This window comes from Neofelis nebulosa, chromosome 13 (genome assembly GCF_028018385.1).
Source record: "Neofelis nebulosa isolate mNeoNeb1 chromosome 13, mNeoNeb1.pri, whole genome shotgun sequence".
Taxonomy (NCBI): Eukaryota; Metazoa; Chordata; class Mammalia; order Carnivora; family Felidae; genus Neofelis; species Neofelis nebulosa.
This window is the reverse complement of record NC_080794.1, coordinates 63,646,636-63,667,413: the sequence shown is the minus strand read 5'-3', so window position 1 is coordinate 63,667,413 and position 20,778 is coordinate 63,646,636. Positions and strand designations below refer to the sequence as shown.

Here is a 20,778-nt window from a genome sequence, read left to right as displayed (position 1 = left end):
CCAGCTGGTGTAAATGTGTTTGACTTAATGGCAACAGACTCCTGGTTTCCTGCTGCCAAGGCCGAGTTTAACCTAAAGTTACCCTTAGGAAGGGCAGGGCGGGTTACTGGGGTGAGTCAACCAGTGTAGCGTCTACTTCTTTTTTACTCTTAAAGGTACAGGGACAGGGTATAGGCAGCGTGGTAAACAATCGATTAAAACTACCCAAGCGATAAGTGTACGGGTCAGCAGATCTAAACTAACGTCCCAGGAAACTTTGAATCACAGCCAAAAATCGCCCAGACACAGTACAATCAGATTCACTTCACTTTTATTATGAACAAACACAATTTCAGATCAGTACAACTAAGCTTCAGAGTTGATATTAATAGAAATTATTCCAAAATTATTCTTAGGTCACAAATAACTACTATCCCACATAAAAAGGGGGAAATCCCACCCAATCAAGGAAAAGGTATCCTGTGTATTGTTTCCACGGTAATGAGTTTATGCATTCTCAAATGTTGTCTGGCTAGTTATCCACCACTTATCCAATGGATTTACTCAATCTCCCAGAGAGAACCAGATCGATTAATGATAGCATCCAGGACCCACGGTTCATGGTGGACACAAGTTCATGGTGGATACTGCTACTATAAAAATACTCAGGACTTAAAAGAATTCCTCTGCTGAAGGATCCCAAAATGCTTTAAAAAAGCATTAGTCACACCTCAAAACTGCCCTTTGAGGTAGGTCAGTATTATTATCCCATTTTAACAGAAGGAAAACTGAGGCACATTATAGTTAAGTGACTTGCCTAGGGTCACGTAGCAAGTCAGTGGCACAGTGGTAGGAGAGGCCCTGGCCTTAGCCACCCGCGAAACATTGACATCTTGTTTTCTTTAACCTTTCACGCTGACCCATTTGAGCTAGACTTACAGAGAATACACTCAGGATACTAGCAAACCAAGGAGGAAAAGTTTCCATTTTAAATGCTACAACCATCTTTTCATCTAAAAAAAAAAAATTATAAATCAAATACATTCAAATTACTTCCACCCTCCATCAAATGTGGGCACTTAATACAAATAGCCCTAAGAAAAGATTCCAAAATAAAGCCCAGAAGGGAATCCTGCAAATAACTATACTGATAATTCTCCAGCCAGGCCCCCTTTTCTACCAGCCACTTTTTGCAGGCTCTCAGGTGCAAAGGAACTCCACAGAGGAAGTGAGAGCAGGGCTCATATGCAACACTGATTAGAAAAGATGTAAGGCACCCAAATAAGTTGTCAGCACACCCACAAAGCGAGGACTGTTAGAAATTCAGACTTGAGTTTCTGGGACATTAATGTGTCAATTGAACTCAGCTTTAGAATCTTGAAAAAAGTGTTCCTTACTCAGCAGACACCCTTCTACCTACACATTCTCCTATACACTGGGGCCCTCAGCTTGAGGACCCTGTCCAGCCTTGTGTAGGTCATGCTGTGGATCAGATCCCTGCGACATAATTCGAACAGAAAGATAACCTTGTTTTTGATCAGAATTTATAAAGCAGGCATCTGATAACCTGTGGAATTAAAACTACCCAAGGGATAAGTACACAGGTCAGCAGATCTAAACTACGGTGATCTTCCAGTAGATTCTTTTCTACTGAGAGGAAGAGCTCAAGAGACAAGGATGCCTTTAGTCCAGGTTAACCCCTGTAGCCTCTGTCTATTTGATGAATACAGGAAGAAAGGCCCTCTTCCCTTCCACTATTAGGGCTCAACAGTGCACAGAACATTTGGTATTGTACATTTCCAATCTTTCACAGAGTACAGCCAGGCTTTTGCATTGATGACTTGGGTACAGGGACAGAAATAGTCCAAGGTTCTCAAAACACCGATGGATTTTTTTGCAGACCTCTCCTATACTACTGTTTGCCCTAGGCTGTGTGGTGGGGAATGCTGGTTAGTTTACTGAACAGAGACGCTGTTCAGCCAAGTTCATGGCATCTCAGATCCCAAGTCTCGGCTTTGCAGTACACCCTGGCTCCAGGGAACGGGGCCTCCTTTTGAGTGAGGCACTTTGGAACTTCCCTTTGCTTCTTGTGCTTCCCAGTGAAGACTAGGCTCCCTCCCACTTCTACAAGCATTGCACTGTCCACTGGGAGCAGACTCGGGCTGGGCAGGCTTACTGAGCGAGCAGGGGGCAGCTAGCATGCTCTCTCGTGTTCTGATCCAGACAGAGGAGGATAAAAACAAAACCCTTCTGTGCCCGATGGCTGGCTCACTGGTACCGCATGAGCATTTGGCCTGGCTGTGCCCGAGCCAGGGATGTTTCTGTAAGGTTTGCCAGCTTTGTCTTGAGTCATCAGTGTGGTAGGGGAGCACAGAGGTGTAGATGGGGAGACTCTGGAGGCCAAGTGAGAGTGGCAGCTAGCTCAACTTTATAAAGAGAAACAGTGGTTCTTGGCCCTGAGCATTCTGCCAGGAAGGGGAGCTTCCTGGTGAGCAATAGCCATCACTGCCTCTGAGTATCTACAAAAGAGGCTTCCTGCCCAGAGAAAGAAGAAAACAGCAGGGAGGAGATAGAACCTGTAGGAGAAAATGGACAGCTAGGGTAGAGCCAGGAATCAATAACCACAGTAGTCAAGAGATTCCTACCTCGCCTTCCCCCGGCCCAGGCAGTCCTATACTTTAGACTAAAATTTTAACAGAGAAGGAATGGATGAAATGGTTCAACACTGAGGGGAGAAGCCTTCTAGTTTTTATTCATTCCAAGGAGAAATTGGCATTCATGAACGAGCCTAACATTTAACTGGTTTGTATAACCACCTTCCAAATTAGGACATCCAATGACTTACTCAGTAACCTTCTGAATCCCCTGGCAAGGTGTTCTCAGAGCCCTTCTTTTGTAAAGTTATCTCTTAGGAACTGCCAACAGACCTTGCCCCGGAACCTCTCCATCTCCTGTCCAGCAGTGAGAGGAAAGCAGACAACCCACCTCATTTCTCCTCTTTTTCAAGCATCCCTCTTTCAGAGGGAGACACTCTAAGTGAATTACTTTAACATTCCAAGCAAAGGATGTATGTATGTATATTTTTATGTTGGACCCAACCCCACCTCTTAAAATCCTTCCTTCCGTGGAAGGTGGCTGTGCTCACCACTATGCCACAAACATGTTCCTTTTTTGGATGTCTGGAAACGCTTGAGCCACCTTATTACTATGATGGGAGCTGACCAATGTCCCGGAGATGGCAGAGTAGAAAGCTGAAAGAATTTTGATGATTCCGTGATCCGCTAGATTCACCGATTCTGGACACAAGCAACCTCAAGATTTCTTGTCATATGGAATAAGAAATCTTGTCGTTATTAAAAAAAAAAAAAAAAAAAAAAAAAATCCTTCCCCAGCAGAGACCACTTTTACTACAAACTAAATGCTTCTTCTTTATCCTCAGACTAAACTACAGTGGGACATTGCCAAGCTCTATGCCCATTCCCCATTCAGAGTCAGGAGAGAGAGGAGGCATGCCATCTGGTGGGGCTCCAAGTCCCCACCAGGCAAGCAACTGTGTGTCCAATCACAGCAGGAGCTTCTTGCCTTGATTCCCACCTCACCCCATCTTTACTTTTCTCAATCATACCATACACGCTAACTCTCTCCCCTGACAATTTACCTGCTTTAGAAGCTTTGTGCCCAATAAAGTTATTTTCCATTCCAACTCGCAAAAGCCTGGGCTGAAGACAATTAACAGGGGCCTTCCCAGAAGATTTTATCATAGCTCTGGCGTGAGCCACCCATCCTGAGTCTCAGGACAGCTCAAGGAAAGAGTTATGTGGGGCAAAGCCCACAAGCTCTGGGCTACAGAACGGTTGTCTAGGCTTTGGAAGTTGGACGCCCACCAATGAATGACGAGCTGCTTGCCTGGGAGGCAACGAGCGAGGAGAGGAAGGGAAGTGATACGAACAAAGCAAAGAAAATGACGATGGACTAGAAGAGAGGGAAGAGAAGAGCAAAAATAAGAATATCAGCTTAGTGTCGTGAAGGCAGAGTTGTTGGCTTTCAATTTTAAAAGAATACTGTACTGGAGTGGGTTAATGTCATCCTCTTTAGCATCCTGGTAGCATTATTCAGTAGTTAATAAACAGAACATTAAACCTCTGCCCGGCTGGCTTGCAGAAAAGGAACCCGAGGGACCCAAAACTCAGCCACTCTTGTAGCTTCCGTCTCCAGTTCTTTTAATCCTGGCCAGGATGGCGGCCTTGGATACTTTCTTCCGGTCGTAAGCCAGGCCGAGGAAAGCCATGCAGTCGATGAAGAATGTGGTGAAGTTGATGTGCCAGCGGTACTCACTGGCAGAGTAGTCATAGGGAAAGGAGTGGTGGTAGTTGTGGAAGCCCTCCCCTGGAACAGAAGCAATGAGAGTTATGGGGCCACGCTGTGAGCTGCAGTCTTCGTGGTCTCCGCGCGCTGGTTGCCTAGCAGAGGGCCTCAAACCCCTCAGAAACTTGCTATTGCTGAATGAACCAATGAACCCAGGCTCTTCGCCTCTGAACCCAATTGTTTCCCTCAGAGGCGCTGGGGAGCCCTGATCCCCCAAGCCTTTCTAGGAGCCTTTGTCAGAGAAGGACCGGCAATTTCTCCCAGAGGATAAGCTAACTAGAGAGAAATCGCTATGGCTGGGAATGGATTTCAGATTGGAAGATTCCAGAGCCTCGCTAAATATTGGTCTGAGCCGCTACAGGCTCTTTGTGTGCATGTGCATGTGTCAGCGTGGGGAGAGGACAGAGTCGAGAAAGAAGGACTTTTGCTGTGCTTCTTCCAGAGATGAGCAAAGGACCACACCTTTCGCCACCTCGAAGGGGGGAAGATATTGACAGAATTGGGCGGTAACAGCCCAAAGGCAGAAGAAAAAAGGCCCGGTGCAGGGGCCCGAATTTCCTCAGTCACTACTGGTTTACAATGGACTGTTCCGGCTTCTAGTACTCTGAGCTTTGACCCTGGTGTAGGTTGATGCTGATAAAACAGAATCTCTCTGAGGGAGTAAGAATTAAAATGCTTATGGGGCACCCGGGTGGCTCAGTCGGTTAAGCGACCGACTCTCGGCTTTGGCTCAGGTCAGGATCTCACGGTTGGTGGGATCAGGCCCTGTGTCGGGCTCTGCGTTGACAGTGAGGAGCCTGTGTGGAATTCTCTCTCTCTGTTTCTCTCCTTCTCTCTCCCTCTCTCTCTGCTCCTCCCCTGCTCGCTCTCTCTCTCTTTCTCTCTCTCTCTCTCAAAATAAATAAATAAACTTAAAAGGAAAAAGACTTAAAATGCTTAGATATTCCCTCTAACCTCTGAGATCCTGAGATGAGCAGGTCACTTTGCTGGACAGAAGAAAAACAAAGCAATTCCGGTTTTAGGAGAATTTCGGGAACAGGTAAAGCTTTGGAAACTCCGCAGAGAGTGAGCCCTCCAACCTCTGGCAGGACTCTTCCTTCCGGATCATATTCAACAGTAACAATACTGACCCTTAGAAAGCTGGGGGAAAGCTGGGAAAGACTGGCTAATAAAAGAGCACACTCTGAGCCCTTTGAAGATAAAAGAACCCTAGTAGAGCAGTAATGATATTAATAACAAGCAAGTGAAGGAAGTCCTGCAAAGTAAATGACACCATCCAGGGCAAGTCAAGGTATGTCCTCTCTCTGTGACACCTGATTATCCACAGTGTGAACTGAGTAGGAGGCTGGCTCGCCACAAGGCCGAACGTACTGACAAGATTACCAATTTCCATAAATGGTTTTGTACCAAGGCTCTGTACAAGCACCAACCAGGCCTCCGGTTATCAGATTTAAAACTAAACCAGATACACACATAGCCAAGAGGCCAAGAAACAGAGGAAGGCCCATGGATGGAACAGGGAGAGGACTCTGCAACTGGGGCAGCAAGACAGAGCCCAAGCAAGGCTCAAAGAAGGAGGGCAGCTTTGGCAGAGAGAAAAAGAGCGTGTGACTGTGGGGGAGGTAACTCAAGAAGAAAAAGGTTAGAACAGCAGAAAAATAAGCCCCAGGAGAACAAAGGCCAGAGGTGAAAAGGGAGGAGTGCAACAGGTCGGAGAAACGAATGAGAGCCGAGACAAAGTAAGATACTGGCAGCCACTCTGAAGTCGTGCTCAGCAAGAGGCTGCAGTTGGGGAAGCTCGCCATAGACCCAGCGCCAGGAGAGGACAAGTGTCATTCCAGAAACTTCCATTTCTGTGAAAGTCTCAGACTTGCATCGCCTAGGTGACTGATTTCAAACATGGTTCAGAGTATGAGCGGGCGCACTGGTAGACGGTGCCTGCGAGGCGCGGGAGGCACATGAAAGTTCCGAAGAGATGGGAAAAAAAACGCCCTAGTACCGATAGTAAAGATGATGAGGATTGAGAATCTAATGGGAGGTTTTAAAGCGAAAAAGTGAAGGTTAGGCCACAGTGGGCACAAATATGTGGAACAGTGAAGTTGCCTAGATATACCGGATGACCAATAGCATTGATCATTGGTGAGGAAGAGGTCACGGGGTCCGCTTCAGGAAAATAAATTCCAGGCCTCGGTCAAGGTCTATATTTAGTTGAAAACAGTGATGGGAAAAAAAGGGGGGGGTGGCGGGGAGTCAGATGCTTAGAAGCCTGTTGTCTTAGCCTCTGGCTATTAAGACTGGAATGATAGAAATACATTCATGAATAGTCAGCATTAGATCAGTGAGCAGGTACTTGTGATCAAACTAACCACTTTACTCATGGTTCCCTAAGCCATGTTGTGGGGAAGGTGTGTTCCTAGCACAGAGGAGAAGCAGGAGAGAGAAAGATGAAGGGCAAGAGATAGGACTGATGAGTGGTGGCGAAGGGTCACCAACAATTGCTTTGATGCCCTTCATGTTTGCATCACCAAAGAATAAGGCGTGGCACATGCTTCAGATGTGGCCTCCCTGAATACAGCAAGAAGACAAAATAGAAGTTGGTGCAATTAAATTACAAGGACTTAGTCTACATTGTATATTGCACGTTTACATATAACACCCTAGGCTTACCGCCCACCCAAATGATCCTGTTGGCCCGTTTATGCATTCCCTGCCCCAAGCAAGACCTGCAATCCAGCCCGGAGGTGACTGGAAAAAGGAAAACCCAAAGGGGCTCACTATACATAGCATTTGGGAATGTTCTGGAATGTGAAATCAAGTGCATTGTTGTTTTTTTACCCTTTTCTTCCCACAGAATATCTGTTGCCTGACTCTGAAAAGTTGTCTAATATATTGACCCTTAGTTTTGTAGTGGAATCCCAGACAGAAAGAAGTCCTAAAACAGGTTACTCTGGTTTTTCTGGCTCCTAGCCTAACACCCTAACCGGCGGACCACTCGAAGGGGTCTTGCTGCGGACTGCTGACTTACCTACAGCTCCCAGGGAAACCAGGATATTCTCTCGGGGGCTAATGGTGGTGTCATAAGGGCGATATCCGTAGAGGTGGGCAGCGCTGTTCACCAGCCAGGTGGCATTGAGCACAATGGCGTAACGCAAGAAAGTGGCAACGCACAAGCTGTGTATAAAAGTTTCACCCCAGAAATACCAGGGCACAAGAGTGGGCAGGATGAAGCACATCAACAGGATGCCGGGTTTGTAGTACCTACATTGAGAGACCATACGCTGAGTCAGAGGGGAGAGGACTCCCAGATCTGCCTGATTTTCCCCACTGTCACCGGTGGGGCTCTTTCCTTCTATGGGGTACAACATAGCAGAAGTCAAAGCAAGAGGGAACGGGGTGGGGAAATGTTCTGAGAATGTCTCCGGGGTTAGAAAATGAGGTAATGACAGGTGAACTGACTTTTCTAGGATCACACCAGTAGGAACCGGTGGAGCAAGGATTGGAATGCTTGTCTCCAGCGTCTGCATCCAATGTTCTTTTTGACTGTAGCCTAATATCACCTTGGTAAGACAGGTGAGGTCCCAATTACCAACTTAATAAATTCAGTCCTCCTTCCCAGGCTGCTTTTCCCTTCTGCCTTGTAGGCTCCTTTCTCTTTCCTGTCCATGGTTTCTGAGAGTCTGTGCTCTGTGTCTTGCCTCCACATCCTGCTGGCCACCCCTATAATCATTCCTCTCCTTCCTGAGCCAGGCACAGAGCGTCCTTGACGCCGCAGGCCCTCTGGAGGCTCCGTGCCATTCTTCACTCTCTCCAATGTAGGCTACGCCATTGACATTTCTAGGGAACTGGTTTCCTGCTTCTCTTCAGTGGCCAGTGTTCTCTACTCTCCTATCATTAGTATTCCCTGCATCAAACTTTGCATTCCTGCCATGTTAACTGGATCCCTGTTAACTCCTTACTTGTGGTCCTGCTTCTCAGCTCTCTGACTCAATGGATTTTTTTTCGACCATCCCGAGAGTGACCTTTCTAAAGAACACCTCCGGTCATGCCACATTGCTGTGCAAAAAACTTGTAATGGTTTCCCGTTGCCTATTGAATTAAGTCCTACTTTTGCTTTTAAGGCTCTACAAGAATAGTGTCAGCCTCTCTTTCTAGTCTTATTGCCACCACACCCTGTGCTTCAAGCAAAAGGACTTTGTGGCTGGAATGTGCTTTCATGCTTTAGCTCCTTCTCTTCTTTGTGTTTGTACTTTCCCTTCCCACACACACCTGTGAAAATCTCTATCCATCAGGGGATTCCAAAGCTATCTTCTGCATTAACCCTTCCCCCATGCCCCCCACTACACAACCTCCCTCTCCTTTGGGCCCCTCATTGGTATAGAAAACATCTTGCATGTGTCATGGCTGTCCAGATCTTTGGCTTTCCCTCCACCTCCCAACAGGCTACAAACTCCTTGAAGGCAAGGACTGTGACACAGTCATCATTGTATCTGTGAATGTCCTAGGCCAATAAGCATTTGTTGAATCTAATTGGTTTAATTAAGAGAGCTCTGAGAGAAAGAACAACAGTCCACGGGCAGGGGCCTGTGGGCCGTTAAGTATGAGGGTTTTAAGTTAAATTCGGAACGTGCAAACTCACTAAATTACTCAGCTTCGGTTTATAAGCCCTAGGGGAAAAAAGGGGGTTCCCCAAACACGAGATGCCCAGCCCCCTTATCCCCTCACTCACCTTCTCTGGAACATCACCAGCTTCTCAGCTTTTAGGTCAGACAAGTCTAGCAAACCACCCTTCTCTTTGACGGCTGGGTGTTTGCGTACGAGCAGCCAACCCACATGAGAGAAGAAAAAGCCACGTCGGGAATTGTGAGGATCAGCATCTGTTTCTGAAAACTTGTGGTGAGCACGGTGATCTCGGGCCCATTCAAACACGTCATTCTGAAGGGACAGAGAAGAGGAATGTAGGCCTGATGAGAAATACCCTCTGAGAGGACTTCCACTGGATAGGCAACTTTAAGAGCCCATGGCTCTCAGCTCCACCTCACAAAATGCCCAGGGGTTTGGGTATCAAAGGGGTCATGGAGTTGCCTCCTCTTGTCCCCCAGCTTGTCCCTGAAGCTTCGGTGGAAGGGCAATTTAAAGTCCCCGGACCATAAACAGGACTAGCTTCTCCCTCCAGGTTATATGGTGGACAGAACGGAGGCAGAGCACACAGAACTCAGAGAGTTTCATTCGAAAAGCACATTGCAATTCTTCAAGCAAGAAAAATGCTGGAAAAGGTCCTCACGGGGCGCCAAACCCCTGGGCATGGAGACCACGAGGGAGGCAGCCTTGCATCCCAGGTCTCGGTCGGTGGGTGAAGCTTCAGAGAGCTCCGTTCTGACGCCTTGCCACATAGACGATGGCCAGGCAAAGAAATCACGATCTTGACTCCATTTCCAAATGACCTGTGGGCTCCCCTAGGATTCTTTTCATCCCTTAAAGAATGTGCCAGAATCTCTTCCTTTGCCCCACAAAGACAACATCAGGAACCGTCAGTGCTGTGACGGAAATGATTATACAACTGTGGCAAGTACCTGGGATGCTGCCATGAAGGAGAGGATCAGTTTGCTTTCTTTCCTTTTTCCTCTTGCTCCAAACTAAGCCCCGCACCACAGGCTGTCTTTTGTCCTTTGCTTCCACTTAATAACTGGGAGTTCCCTTTCCCCAGTTCCCTGTATTCTATCTCTGCCATGAACTCTTTGCCTCAACAAACTTCAATATTTGACTTAGCCAGACTGGCAGCCCAAGATAGGACCAAAATGTCGGTCTACCTAACTTGTCAGTGACACCATTTCCTCATCTGTAAGACGGGGGTAATCACACCGACCTTCTAAGATCGTTGTGAGGGTTTCATGAGGTAATCCACGTCAAGGGCCTAGAATAGTCAGGCACATAATCAGTGCTACAAAGTATTTGCTCATATACCCGAGAACACAGAGTCCAAGAGTCTGAAATATCAGCTTCAATCCCATTATGGTGGAATCCTAAAATATTCGCCTAAAATGGCGAATTTATTGTCCAGTGTCTGCCCAGGAACACAGGGTCAGCTCCTTATGCACTGCGGCCCCTTATGATAAGGCCCCCAACAGCTAAGACTGTGTGACAACAGAGGGACCTTAGGATCAAAAATAATCCCATGATGCTGAGACTATTTCCTATGTAGCTCCTACTCCCTTTTCCAATGTGGACTTACGGACTGGGCCTGCACTGGAGGTGACCCTAAAGGGGAGAGGAAATTGAGGTGCTGTCCAGGTATAGCTCCTCTCCAGGCACTGAGCTCCTCCATTCTGTCCCTGGACCATCAGAAGAGTGGAGGGAAAAGAGCTGAGCAGAGCCAGCTCCTTACCTGGAATGCCATCGTGTTCGCAATGATCAGGAAGAACCGCAGGGGCAGCCGAGCTTTGTAAGTCCGGTGACTCCATAGGCGATGAGCTCCCGCTGTTATGCCCAGGGCGCTGATCACATAGTAGAAGAACCCTGCCGGGAGAAGTCAGTGTGGGTAGTCACTAATCTGGGAAGACATTCACATGACGTTCTCCAGACTGGTCCGTGTGTTCTTTAGGCTTCGGGTGAGGATCTGTTTTACCCTAAACTCCAGGGATGCCTTGGTCTCCCATGCCCCTTCCGTTTTACAAACTGAAAACTACCATCACCTCCCATCCTCTGGAACGAGCCAAATCCCAGGCACTTCAGAAAGGCCAGGCAGAGAAGAGGGCTCTTATCACCCAGCCACTTGTCATTCTCCATCATGAAGGACATCATCCCAGATCCCATTTCCTTTGACCTTCAGTTAAACTTTTCCAAAGTTTTAAGGACCACAGATGACTCCTGCAAAGTTTAGGACCTATAAGCAAGGGTGGTATTAAAATGTTTGACAGCCAGTATGGTCTACGCATTAACCAGTTCAAGGGACCCTGGATTCTAGAGGACACTCACAGGGCTCTGAACCGTGGCTATTTACCAACTAGTATAAAAACATTTCAATATTTTAGCAGGCAGTGGGGCCATATCGGGGGAAAACCCGCCCTGCACATAAGTCATATCCGCACAGTGTCTGAAGCTTTGCCAAGGCTTTTATGCTCTCTGATTCATCGGATACCTTGAATGGGATCTAATATCCTCACTTTGCAGTTACGCGTACTTTGCAGTACGCGGTGAGAGGCTGAGTGGGCTCGAAACCAAGTTGTCTGTCAACAAGCAGTTTGTGTCTCGGCTATACTGTACTCTCCACAGCCCCACGGTTCCTGTGTCCCTCCTTTGCCATGTGCCTCAGTCAGTCCCTGCTCCCTCTGGCAAGGCTAATTCTGGGTAGTGGTGGGATGGCCTCCAAGCTACCGGTGGAATACCCCAACACTGTCCTGCCTCACCTTCCCGGAGGCCTGCAGGATATAACCTCTAGATTATACAGAGATATAATCTCCAACTGGGAAGTGGGTTTCTGCGTATAGCCATCTTCCGCCTTCCTGGAGGCCTGCAGGATATAATCTCTAGATTATACAGAGATATAATCTCGAGCTGAAAAGTGGGTTTCTGGGTATACCCATCTTCCTCTGCTCTAGGAGGCAGGGGCTGAGGCCTTGGTAGAGCGGTGACGGTTGACAATGTTTCATTCCTAGGAAAACTGCTAGAAACAATAGATCCTCAGTGGCCACGGAACTTAGTTGCAGTTGGAGACACTGCACATTGTAACAAATTGTCCTGTGTTCTCCTCCAGCCATAGATACCAGTTTCCTAAATAACCCCCTTCCTCCCCTATCCTATCTTCCTCCACCCTCTCCTGTTCCTCCTACAGGATCTGGAGGAGAGCCATGGGGCCAGAGTCTGTCCCAGTGAAAGCTCTACCCATAGTCTCTCTGAGCTGGGATTGGGGCTTCAGGTGATTTGCTGGCTTTAAGCCATGTGGTGTGTTCTTTCCAGATGTATAGTAGCTGCCTGCAACTGCGTCTGAAAAAGTGACAGTTGAGCCACAGCCGACCAGTCACCAATGAGGAAGAAAAATGGCTCTGGGCATGAAAGCAAAAGCACTCAGCTCAGAACCAAGGAAGCTGCTAGGGCTTTTGCATGCCACAGAGGACCTGGCAAGTTGACTCAGAAAGCACATAAGACGCTAGTATTAACAGGGGCATTGGGAAAAGAGCCCATACACTCTGGTGCCTTTTTCTATCAGTATCTCTAAAGCCTATCTAATAGAAAGCCTTAAGTCCGTTGGAGATTCATTTCTTCATGAATGTCCAACTTGTCGGCCTAAGGAAAGTCTCATAACTTTGACTCTAAGAAAGATTTGAGAAGTTTTGCCCCTTGGCCAGTATTGCCGAGGTATCTCTTCAACCCTAAGGGCTCTTCTGAGATGCTTGGAACCATGAGAAATACTGGAATCACTACCAGTTGCTAATTTAACACTGTCCTTAGGGATAAAACAAAAGGAGAAGCCAAGCTCCTAAACTCTGAAGGTGGCCCTCTGACCCTCCCTTCACCCCTCTTGTTCCTTGAGACAGAGAAGTTCTGACTTCCTAGATACAGCTGGTCATCCCATCAACTAAGCCATCCACTACGTGGCCCGGGGGCGGGTGTGTGTGTGTGTGTGTGTGTGTGTGTGTGTGTGTGTGTGTAAATCACCATCCAGTCTCTGTGTGCCATGTTTCTCTGTCCATAGGTACAGTACACACCCATGGGCAGAGCCCCCAAAAGGTAGCATTGTTCCCCCTGCACCAGCAGCCAAGGGCAAGGAGCAATCAGCAATTGTCTGGCCAAGCTCCGGGCCTCACGAGGCCTACAGGGAGTTCTGAGGTTAGAGGGGGCTAGGTGACAAAACTACCTGTGAAGATCCTCTACTGGGAAGAAGGAGCGGAGAGAAGAATCCAGTCTCCCTGGGGGATCATTAAACCCGCTCTTGACCTCTCACACTACAGCTGAAGTTCTGCTGGGTTCTCAGAGGGGTACAGAACACATGTCCCCTCCCCTCCCAAGCATAAGGGCCCTTCCTGGTCTGCAGATGAACTGATTTCCTGAGCCCGGCCAGCCCCAGGAGTGACACACATGTAACCCAAAGAGCACTACCTTCCTAATCCCAAAAAAGTCCTGTTTGTCCCACTTTGTATCTGGAAAAATTGAGATCCCAAAGAGAGGGGATCTACCCAGTTGCATTTCTCTGTGGCACTGAGATTTCCCAAGACAAAGCTTCAGGGACCGGATCCCACCACCTTTACACCAAGAGGTCCGTGGGGGGGGATCAGCTAAAACTTGGCCTACCAGCCCTTCGATACAACTCTCGGCCAAGAGTGCAGCTGTCGGCAGGCATCCCACACCCAAGACTGCTCTGGAAACCCTAAAGTTGTGTTTTGGAGGGGAGTTCTGGCTCACTACCCTCAGAGAGGGGCAACGTGGAGCCCCTGGGGCACTGGAGCCCTCTGCTCTCCCTTTCCCCTTCCCAGGTCAGGCTTTTGGTGGCAGAGGTGAAAATGCCTGCAAAGCACATGTGTGTATCCAGGGGGCAGGGCGATGCCATCAGCCCATCCCCGTGGATCCCTGAAAAAGCTGAGCTAAGGGCAGGTTAGGGACAAACCGGAAACCATCTCCCTCGCTGCAGCAGCCTCAAGGCTGGGGCTGCGCAGGGTTCTCTTGCCTGGCCTGGCTGTCCCTGGCAAGGAGGGACTTCCTGACATCAAGAGAGAGGGGCCAGAGCATGCCAGATGGGCACTGGACATGAAACATTTCCTCCGTCATATTTCGTTCTCAGAACATTTTCATTTGGTGGCATGCTCAGTTCCCTGCAGACGTCCATGGAGTCGCAGCAACATCTGTGTGACCTGCTTCATACAGGAGCTTTCTTCGTCTATTTAACAAAGAAGCCTGGTTGGGCCAAGGGCCAAGGCAAAATTACTTTGTAGATAACCTCTTCTCTGTTCCTCCCTCTTCTACTAACTCTTTTCCTGAGCGGGTTCTCTTGCTTTCCTAGGACTGTGCTCAGCATATTCCCTCTAAAGCTGCTGGTCTAGTCCCATGTTCCCATGCCTCCCAGGTTGTGGCCTTGATCCTTTCGTGGCCGGCAGGGCTAGGACAGGCAGCCAAGCAAATGACTTGAAACAGAAATGCTCTTTCAGGGAGAGCTGACTCTTTGGCCCAGGTCAACTCATTTCAAAGCCTGCAGCACCCGGTCTCAGGGCTCCCTCCCCAACCCCCATATTAAAGGACCCCCAGCATCGTCACTCCTGCATCCCGATCCCCCTAGGCTCCGTTCTCAGCCCACCATTCTTGAGTCACAAGAGACATGGCTGGGAAAACCTGGGCCTGGAGGGGCTGTTGCCTCTGCTCTATGCAAGATCCTACCTTATTAGAGGAGTGGGGAGAAGCCAGGGTACGGGGTCAGAAGGACAAGGGAATCTCTTACCCCAGATCCAGGTGTAGACCTTGCAGGTGGGAACCAATATGATCCCATAGAGGGCTCCTAAGTGTAGCAGAGACATAAGGATGATGTTTCTCCAAACATACTGAAGCTTGGGCCTTGGGCCCTCGGGATCTTTGTAGCTTGGGTCGTAGATGTCATCTTTCATTTCAGGGCGGATGTCTTCTTCCAAGTATGGGGAAGGCTTCTCCAACTTGTACCCTCCATTCTGCAGAATCCTGGAGGGAGGCGCTGTGATGGTGGTGGTAGTTGTGTAGGAGCTAGAGATCTGGAGGGGAGAGGAAGCAGAGTCAGGAGGGAGAAGAGGACACGTGCGTGCACGTAGCCCTTGCCACTTCACTCTAATCAAGGGGGGGGGGGGGGAGGGAGGGTGGCGTAGGGACAGACCCTGCGCGCAAAGCCCACGTTAACTGAAGAGTCCAGGGTACCTCTGATGGAAGAGAGGGAAGCCCCCAGGACCTGTGCAAATAGATTGTGGAAGGTGGTGGAACCTCAAGGTGAAGATGCGATAGTAAGGAGGAGAAAAACACTCGCACCCTTAAGAACACACAAAGGAAAACCCACATGCATATATAGACATCAAAGTACCGGCACGACCAGGTTTTTCTTTAAAGCTTAAGAAACAAAAGTTGGGGAACCAAGTCCTCAAACTACAATCCACATTCCCAACAAATTGAAGGCCGTACAACTCGCAAAAGATGACTATACAGTCCACGGAGATCTCAACGCTCTCGTCCACCCAGCGCCTGCGAACCCGCAGTGTGCGGGCAATTACTTGGAGCTCACCTCCTCTTGCAGCAAGTGGGCCGGCATCTGGGCTCTCTGATGCGGGGATCACTTTCCCGGGGCTGAGACTGCAGAGCGGAGTTCCGGATAGCCGGAACAGAGGGTAGACTTCGGTTCCCGAGCCCGCGTTTGCGTGGTGACCCGCGGCGCTGCGCTCCGAACCCCTCTCTGCGCGGTGCGCGCCGGATCGGTGTCGGGATCCGATCTGCAGTACGTGGCTCTACCCGGGATGGGAATTTAAAGGCTAGAGCTGGCAGTGGATGTCCCGTATTTCCTCAGACCCCTTTTATTCGCTGCCAAGAAGGGGCAAAGTGCGCGGAGTTGGCTCGCCGTGGGAGACCCGCCTGGGCGGGAGAGGGGAGGAGACAGGGCTGAGGCGTGCTGCGGGATGGAGACGCACAAACAGGATACTGCAGACACACCGCGGCTCCCCGGCTGCAGCCCAGGCCCCTGCCCCTGCCCCCGGGGAAATGCTAATGTGCTTCTGTAGAATCTGGCGCGTCATTGGCCGAAGGGAATTTGGTGCCACCTCGTCCAGCCGTTGCCATTGGCTGGGCGCAATCTGCTGTTCCCTCTGCCGCGAGCTACTCGCTCCCCCTCCCGTCTCTTTCTCCTTCTCGGCTCCTCTTCCCCCGGCCGCTGGCCCGGTGCCCGGCACCCTGCGGGCTCGGAGGCGCTCGGGAGCTTTCCCTCCGCACGCGGGAGAGGACCCGGTCCGGGAGTGGGGGGTGGCTACCCGCCCGGGACTGGCCCCCGACCGCGGGCGAACGCCTGGGCACCGGGGAAGTTTCCCTGGCAACAGTGGGGAAGCCCCGGGGCAGACCACTCCGCGCAGCTCGGTCCTGTCTTCGCGCGCCCAGAGACGCGTGGGAGGCGAGACGTGGCTTCAGAGCTGGGGTCCCGGGCAAAGGGGGCCGGCGGGGTCCCGCGTGGCTCCCCGGCGGGCGCGGGGCCGGGGGCCGCTGCGGAACAATGGCCCTGCCCCGCCCACCAGCCCCGCCGCGCGAACCCGAGCCTGCGGAACCCGCGGGCGCTCGGGGCGGGCGGCCCGCACACATGCCTGCACATCCACGTGTGTGTGTGTGTGTGTGTGCGTGTGTGTGTGTGTGCGCGCGTGTGTACCTGCACGCGCGCAGGGTGTTCCGCCTTGGAGCGCGCTCAGCAGGGGACAGTCACTGCCAGGCACCGCGGTGGAGGGTGAGGGTGGGGGGGGGGGGGTAGGAATCCCATCCCTCTGTGCTGCGCACAGGCCTCTATGTCTCTGGGATGTTTTGGTGAGACTTGAGCCAGGTTATAATTCGGGGTTCTCCTTCAAGGAAAAAGGCAGAGAGCGCACGCTTTCGCTTTCACACAGACACAGGCCAGAGGACTGGTGTGTGCAACACGAGTAACCAACAGGTGTTGCATTATTACTGCAAGCCACTTCGCAAGGATCATTTTATGTCATCCTTACTGCGACTCCATGAGGCGGGCTGTGCGTTCAGCTGAGATAAGGGGAGGTTAAGTCGCTTGCCTCTGGTCACAGCAGCCAGGAGTTGAGCCTTTCAGAAGCGTGATGCTAGAGCCCAAAGTCTAAGTCCCTGCCCAGAATCCTGCGTCCCCGAGACGCTCTGACCTCCCTGCCCTGTCCCCCATGCCCCCTGTCTTTCTGGGCCTGTGGGAGGCTGACCATGAGAGCAAGCCCAGGACCAGGCAGGCCATGCATTCCTCCCAGCCTCCTTCCACAGCCAGGCCTCCCGGAATCCTGTCCCAGGATCCTTCCTCTGGGAAGAGGAGAGCACAAGGAGCTGGTGCCAGCCATTGGCTTCCCAGCAAGAGAGGCACCTGGGATTGCCTGGGAGGAGGACTGAGGAGCTCCCTTGTTGGCCACCGGTCTCGGGGTCAGGCCACCTCCCTGGCCAGTCACCGGCACCTGCATTCCAGTTGTGGCTCCCTGGCCGGTGCAAAAGTTTTGAATGAGACTGACTGGCTGCCTCCCTTAGGAGCAGCGGGTCTTGTCATGGCTGCGAAGTGCTGGGCGTGTAGAAGGGAAGTCTGTGCACATGCTGCTCCTCGGGCTTGCTCTGCACTGTCTACTCAATTCCTCTACCAACCAGAGGGTCACTCTTCCAGGGAGAAGATCCAGAGTTCCTTTAGGGCTGTACCTTTCATTGTGCGTGAGGGTGGCTCTCTAACCTGGAGACCAATTTTCCTTCTCCTTAACTGCCTAAGTATATTTGACCTTTCTTCCAGATCCTGGACTTCAACTAGATCATTCATTTTCTGCCAGAGAAAGCAAGGGAAGGCCTGCCAAGAAAAAAGTAGAACTGGGGTATTGTATTTCTCTCTAAAGATAAGATGCTGCCCTATGGGGGAAACTTTGGGAATCTAGGGAAGGTCTAGATTAAGGAGTTTCAGGGAGAAATGGTCAGATCCCATGTCATTGTTGATAAATACAATAGAAAGGTGACCTCTGGTTCCCTAGCTTGGGCTTTTCCCTGAAGTTCATCTGGGGCGTGTCACATGGAATTGAGTGTGTCACCCCCAATTTTAAAACTCTGCCCACAAAATATGACCGCACAGTAGGAGTAGTATGGGGAAATCTTGGGCCTTGTTGTTAAGAAGTATTAGTAGCAAGTAAATTGGAAGTTATATATAAGTATGTGATCAATCTTTGGATACAGTAGAGTTTATGTATTGACTTAGATGATAGATATTTAGTATCTAAGAGAAAGCACAAGTAAGCTTGGGAGGTAGAGATTGGAGTTACAAATTTTCCTCTATGCAAAGGGGCACAAAGTACCATGGCAGTTTTAACATTTCACTTTGATTTTTCAACTCAAGAGAACAAGAAGAAACAGACCTCTGTAGTCATGTAGATAAATGTCGATCACAGGAAGTCACAGATAATGGTCTCCCTGTTCCTTCAGCCCTTCCCAAGTGTTCTGGCATCTGGTTCTTATAGGCATGGAATTGTTCATAATCAGGACCTGGTTAGGAATGCTATCTGTGTTTGCAGATGTCCTTGGTTCACTCCCATTTCTCTGGGTATCCTGGTACTCTGAGCCTGGAAATCCTGAGGTTCTATTACCCAGCACAGCCTGGTAATTATATGCACCCAGAGGAGTATTTCAGTGCAGCAATGTGCCACCAGTGTACTTGTCCTTCAGACACAGCCTTGGAAAATCGTCACCACTTTTGACATAAATCTGATGAGAACATGATTTAGAATCAAATGATATTTCTCTTTTTTTTTAAGTTTATTTATTTTGAGAGAAAGCCAGAACATGTGAGCATGAACTGGGGAGGGGCAGAGAGACAGGGAGAGGGAGAGAAACCCAGGCAGGCTCTGCACCATCAGCACAGAGCCTGATGGCAGGCTTGAGCTCAAGAAGCTTGAGATCATGACCTGAGCCGAAATCAACAGTTGGTCTCTTAACCTACTGAGCCACCCAGGTGCCCCAGAATTAAACGATATGTCAAACCACTGCTCCATTCTCCTTTGTTAGCATTAGAATTTAGAGGTGCTTGAACTGGAAAAAAAAAAAAAAAAAAAAAAAAAAAAAGCTACCTCAAGTTAATCATCTGAGAATATTTTTAAAATATTAAAAAAAAATTTTTTAAGTTTATTTATTTATTTTGAGAGAGAGAGAGAGAGAGCACAAGTGAGGTAGGGGCAGAGAGAGAGAATCCCAAGGAGGCTTCACACTGCCCGAGTGGAGCCCAATTTCGGGCTCACAAACCATGAGGTCATGACCTGAGCCGAAATCAAGAGCCTGACAGTTAACTTACTGAGCCACCAGGGGCCCCCATCTGAGAATATGTTTATTCTATTTCCCTAACTGGGATGTTGTTTCTCCTTTAAGCAGAGGGACTGGGTCTGCACTCCTGAGGGACTGGTCACAGTCTGGCTCTCAGATGACAGTGGTCAAACCAACACACTGACTTGTATTTTAAGCTTATTTCTCGGTCAAGGGGCTTTAGTCAGCAAAAGAAACAAATTGTCCCAACAGTTATGACAACAACAGCCTTTATATACAAAGGGCTCATACGGACTGATAAGCTTAGCTGAGACTCTAAATGGTAAAGGAGCAAAGGAATGGAGCAGGCATTTGATAAGGGAGGACAGATAGATGCAAACACTTTGAAACTGTTACACTTCGCTAACCATTCAACACAAAGTAAGAAAAATATGTATTCATCAGTACTAAAGACTTGAGAATATTCAATATTATTGGGGGGGATGAGATGAGGTAAGTATTCTCTTAGATTGCTGGTAGGAGGATCAATCGATTCACACATATTCACCATAGTATTTTTTATAATATTTTATAAATGTTTTTAAATGTTTACTTTTTTGAGAGAGAAAGAGAAAGAGAGAGAGACAGAGACAGAGACAGAATCCGAAGCAGGCCCCAGGCTCTGAGCTGTGAGCACAGAGCCCAACGCAGGGCTTGAACTCGCGAACCGTGAGATCATGACCTGAGCCGAAGTTGGATGCTTAACTGACTGAGCCACCCAGGCGCCCCGGTATTATTTATAATTTGTAATACTAAAAATAATGTTATAAAACAGAATATTGCAAAAACTGTCAGTGATGCTACAGCTTTATGTATTCAACACCGACAAGAATACTGTGTAAGAAGCGTTTCTATTGATATAGAAAAATGTTCATGCTATAATATTAATGAGGGAGGACAAAACGTATATATTTATGAGATCTCAACTATGTAAAATATTATTTTAGAAAGGAGGAAAAAGTGTTAGGCTGAGATCCTACTTCTGAAATTTACTGAGGCACCTGGTAACCTTGGGCGATTTGCTTTGTTCTGTGAACTTCAATTTCCTCATTTGTAAAAGGGGGATAATCTTTGTTTTGCAGAATTGTTGTGAATATTAAATAACATATTAAGGTGATTAATACTCTGTTGGAGGGGCACCTGGGTGGCTCAGTCAATTGAGCATCTGACTTTGGCTCGGGTCCTGATCTCGCGGTTCGCGGGTTTCGGGCCCCACATGGGGCTCCGTGCTGACAACTCTGAGCCTGGAGCCTGCTTCGGATTCTGTGTCTCCCTCTCACTCTGCCCCTCCCCTGCTCACACTCTGACTCTCTCTCAAAAATAAATAAACATAAAAAAATACTCTAGTGGACACAAAATCAGGTGCAATTATTATTTTATTTATATCTAGGCTCCATAATTTTAGTATTCAAAGCGCTCCATGGTTTGACC

The 20,778-nt window shown here is 49.0% G+C and overlaps 1 protein-coding gene across 1 annotated transcript; it reads right to left on the bottom strand.

Annotated features, from left to right (window-relative positions):
• Positions 1-293: 293 nt before the first annotated feature.
• On the bottom strand, positions 294-16,049 carry SCD (stearoyl-CoA desaturase). The gene is made up of 6 exons (XM_058697475.1): positions 15,569-16,049; positions 14,768-15,050; positions 10,727-10,857; positions 9,071-9,276; positions 7,370-7,602; positions 294-4,365 (listed from the first exon to the last, which is right to left on the bottom strand). Exons 1-6 carry the CDS (start codon positions 15,593-15,595, stop codon positions 4,166-4,168), a joined length of 1,080 nt encoding a protein of 359 aa, XP_058553458.1. The 5' UTR covers positions 15,596-16,049; the 3' UTR covers positions 294-4,165.
• Positions 16,050-20,778: the final 4,729 nt, after the last annotated feature.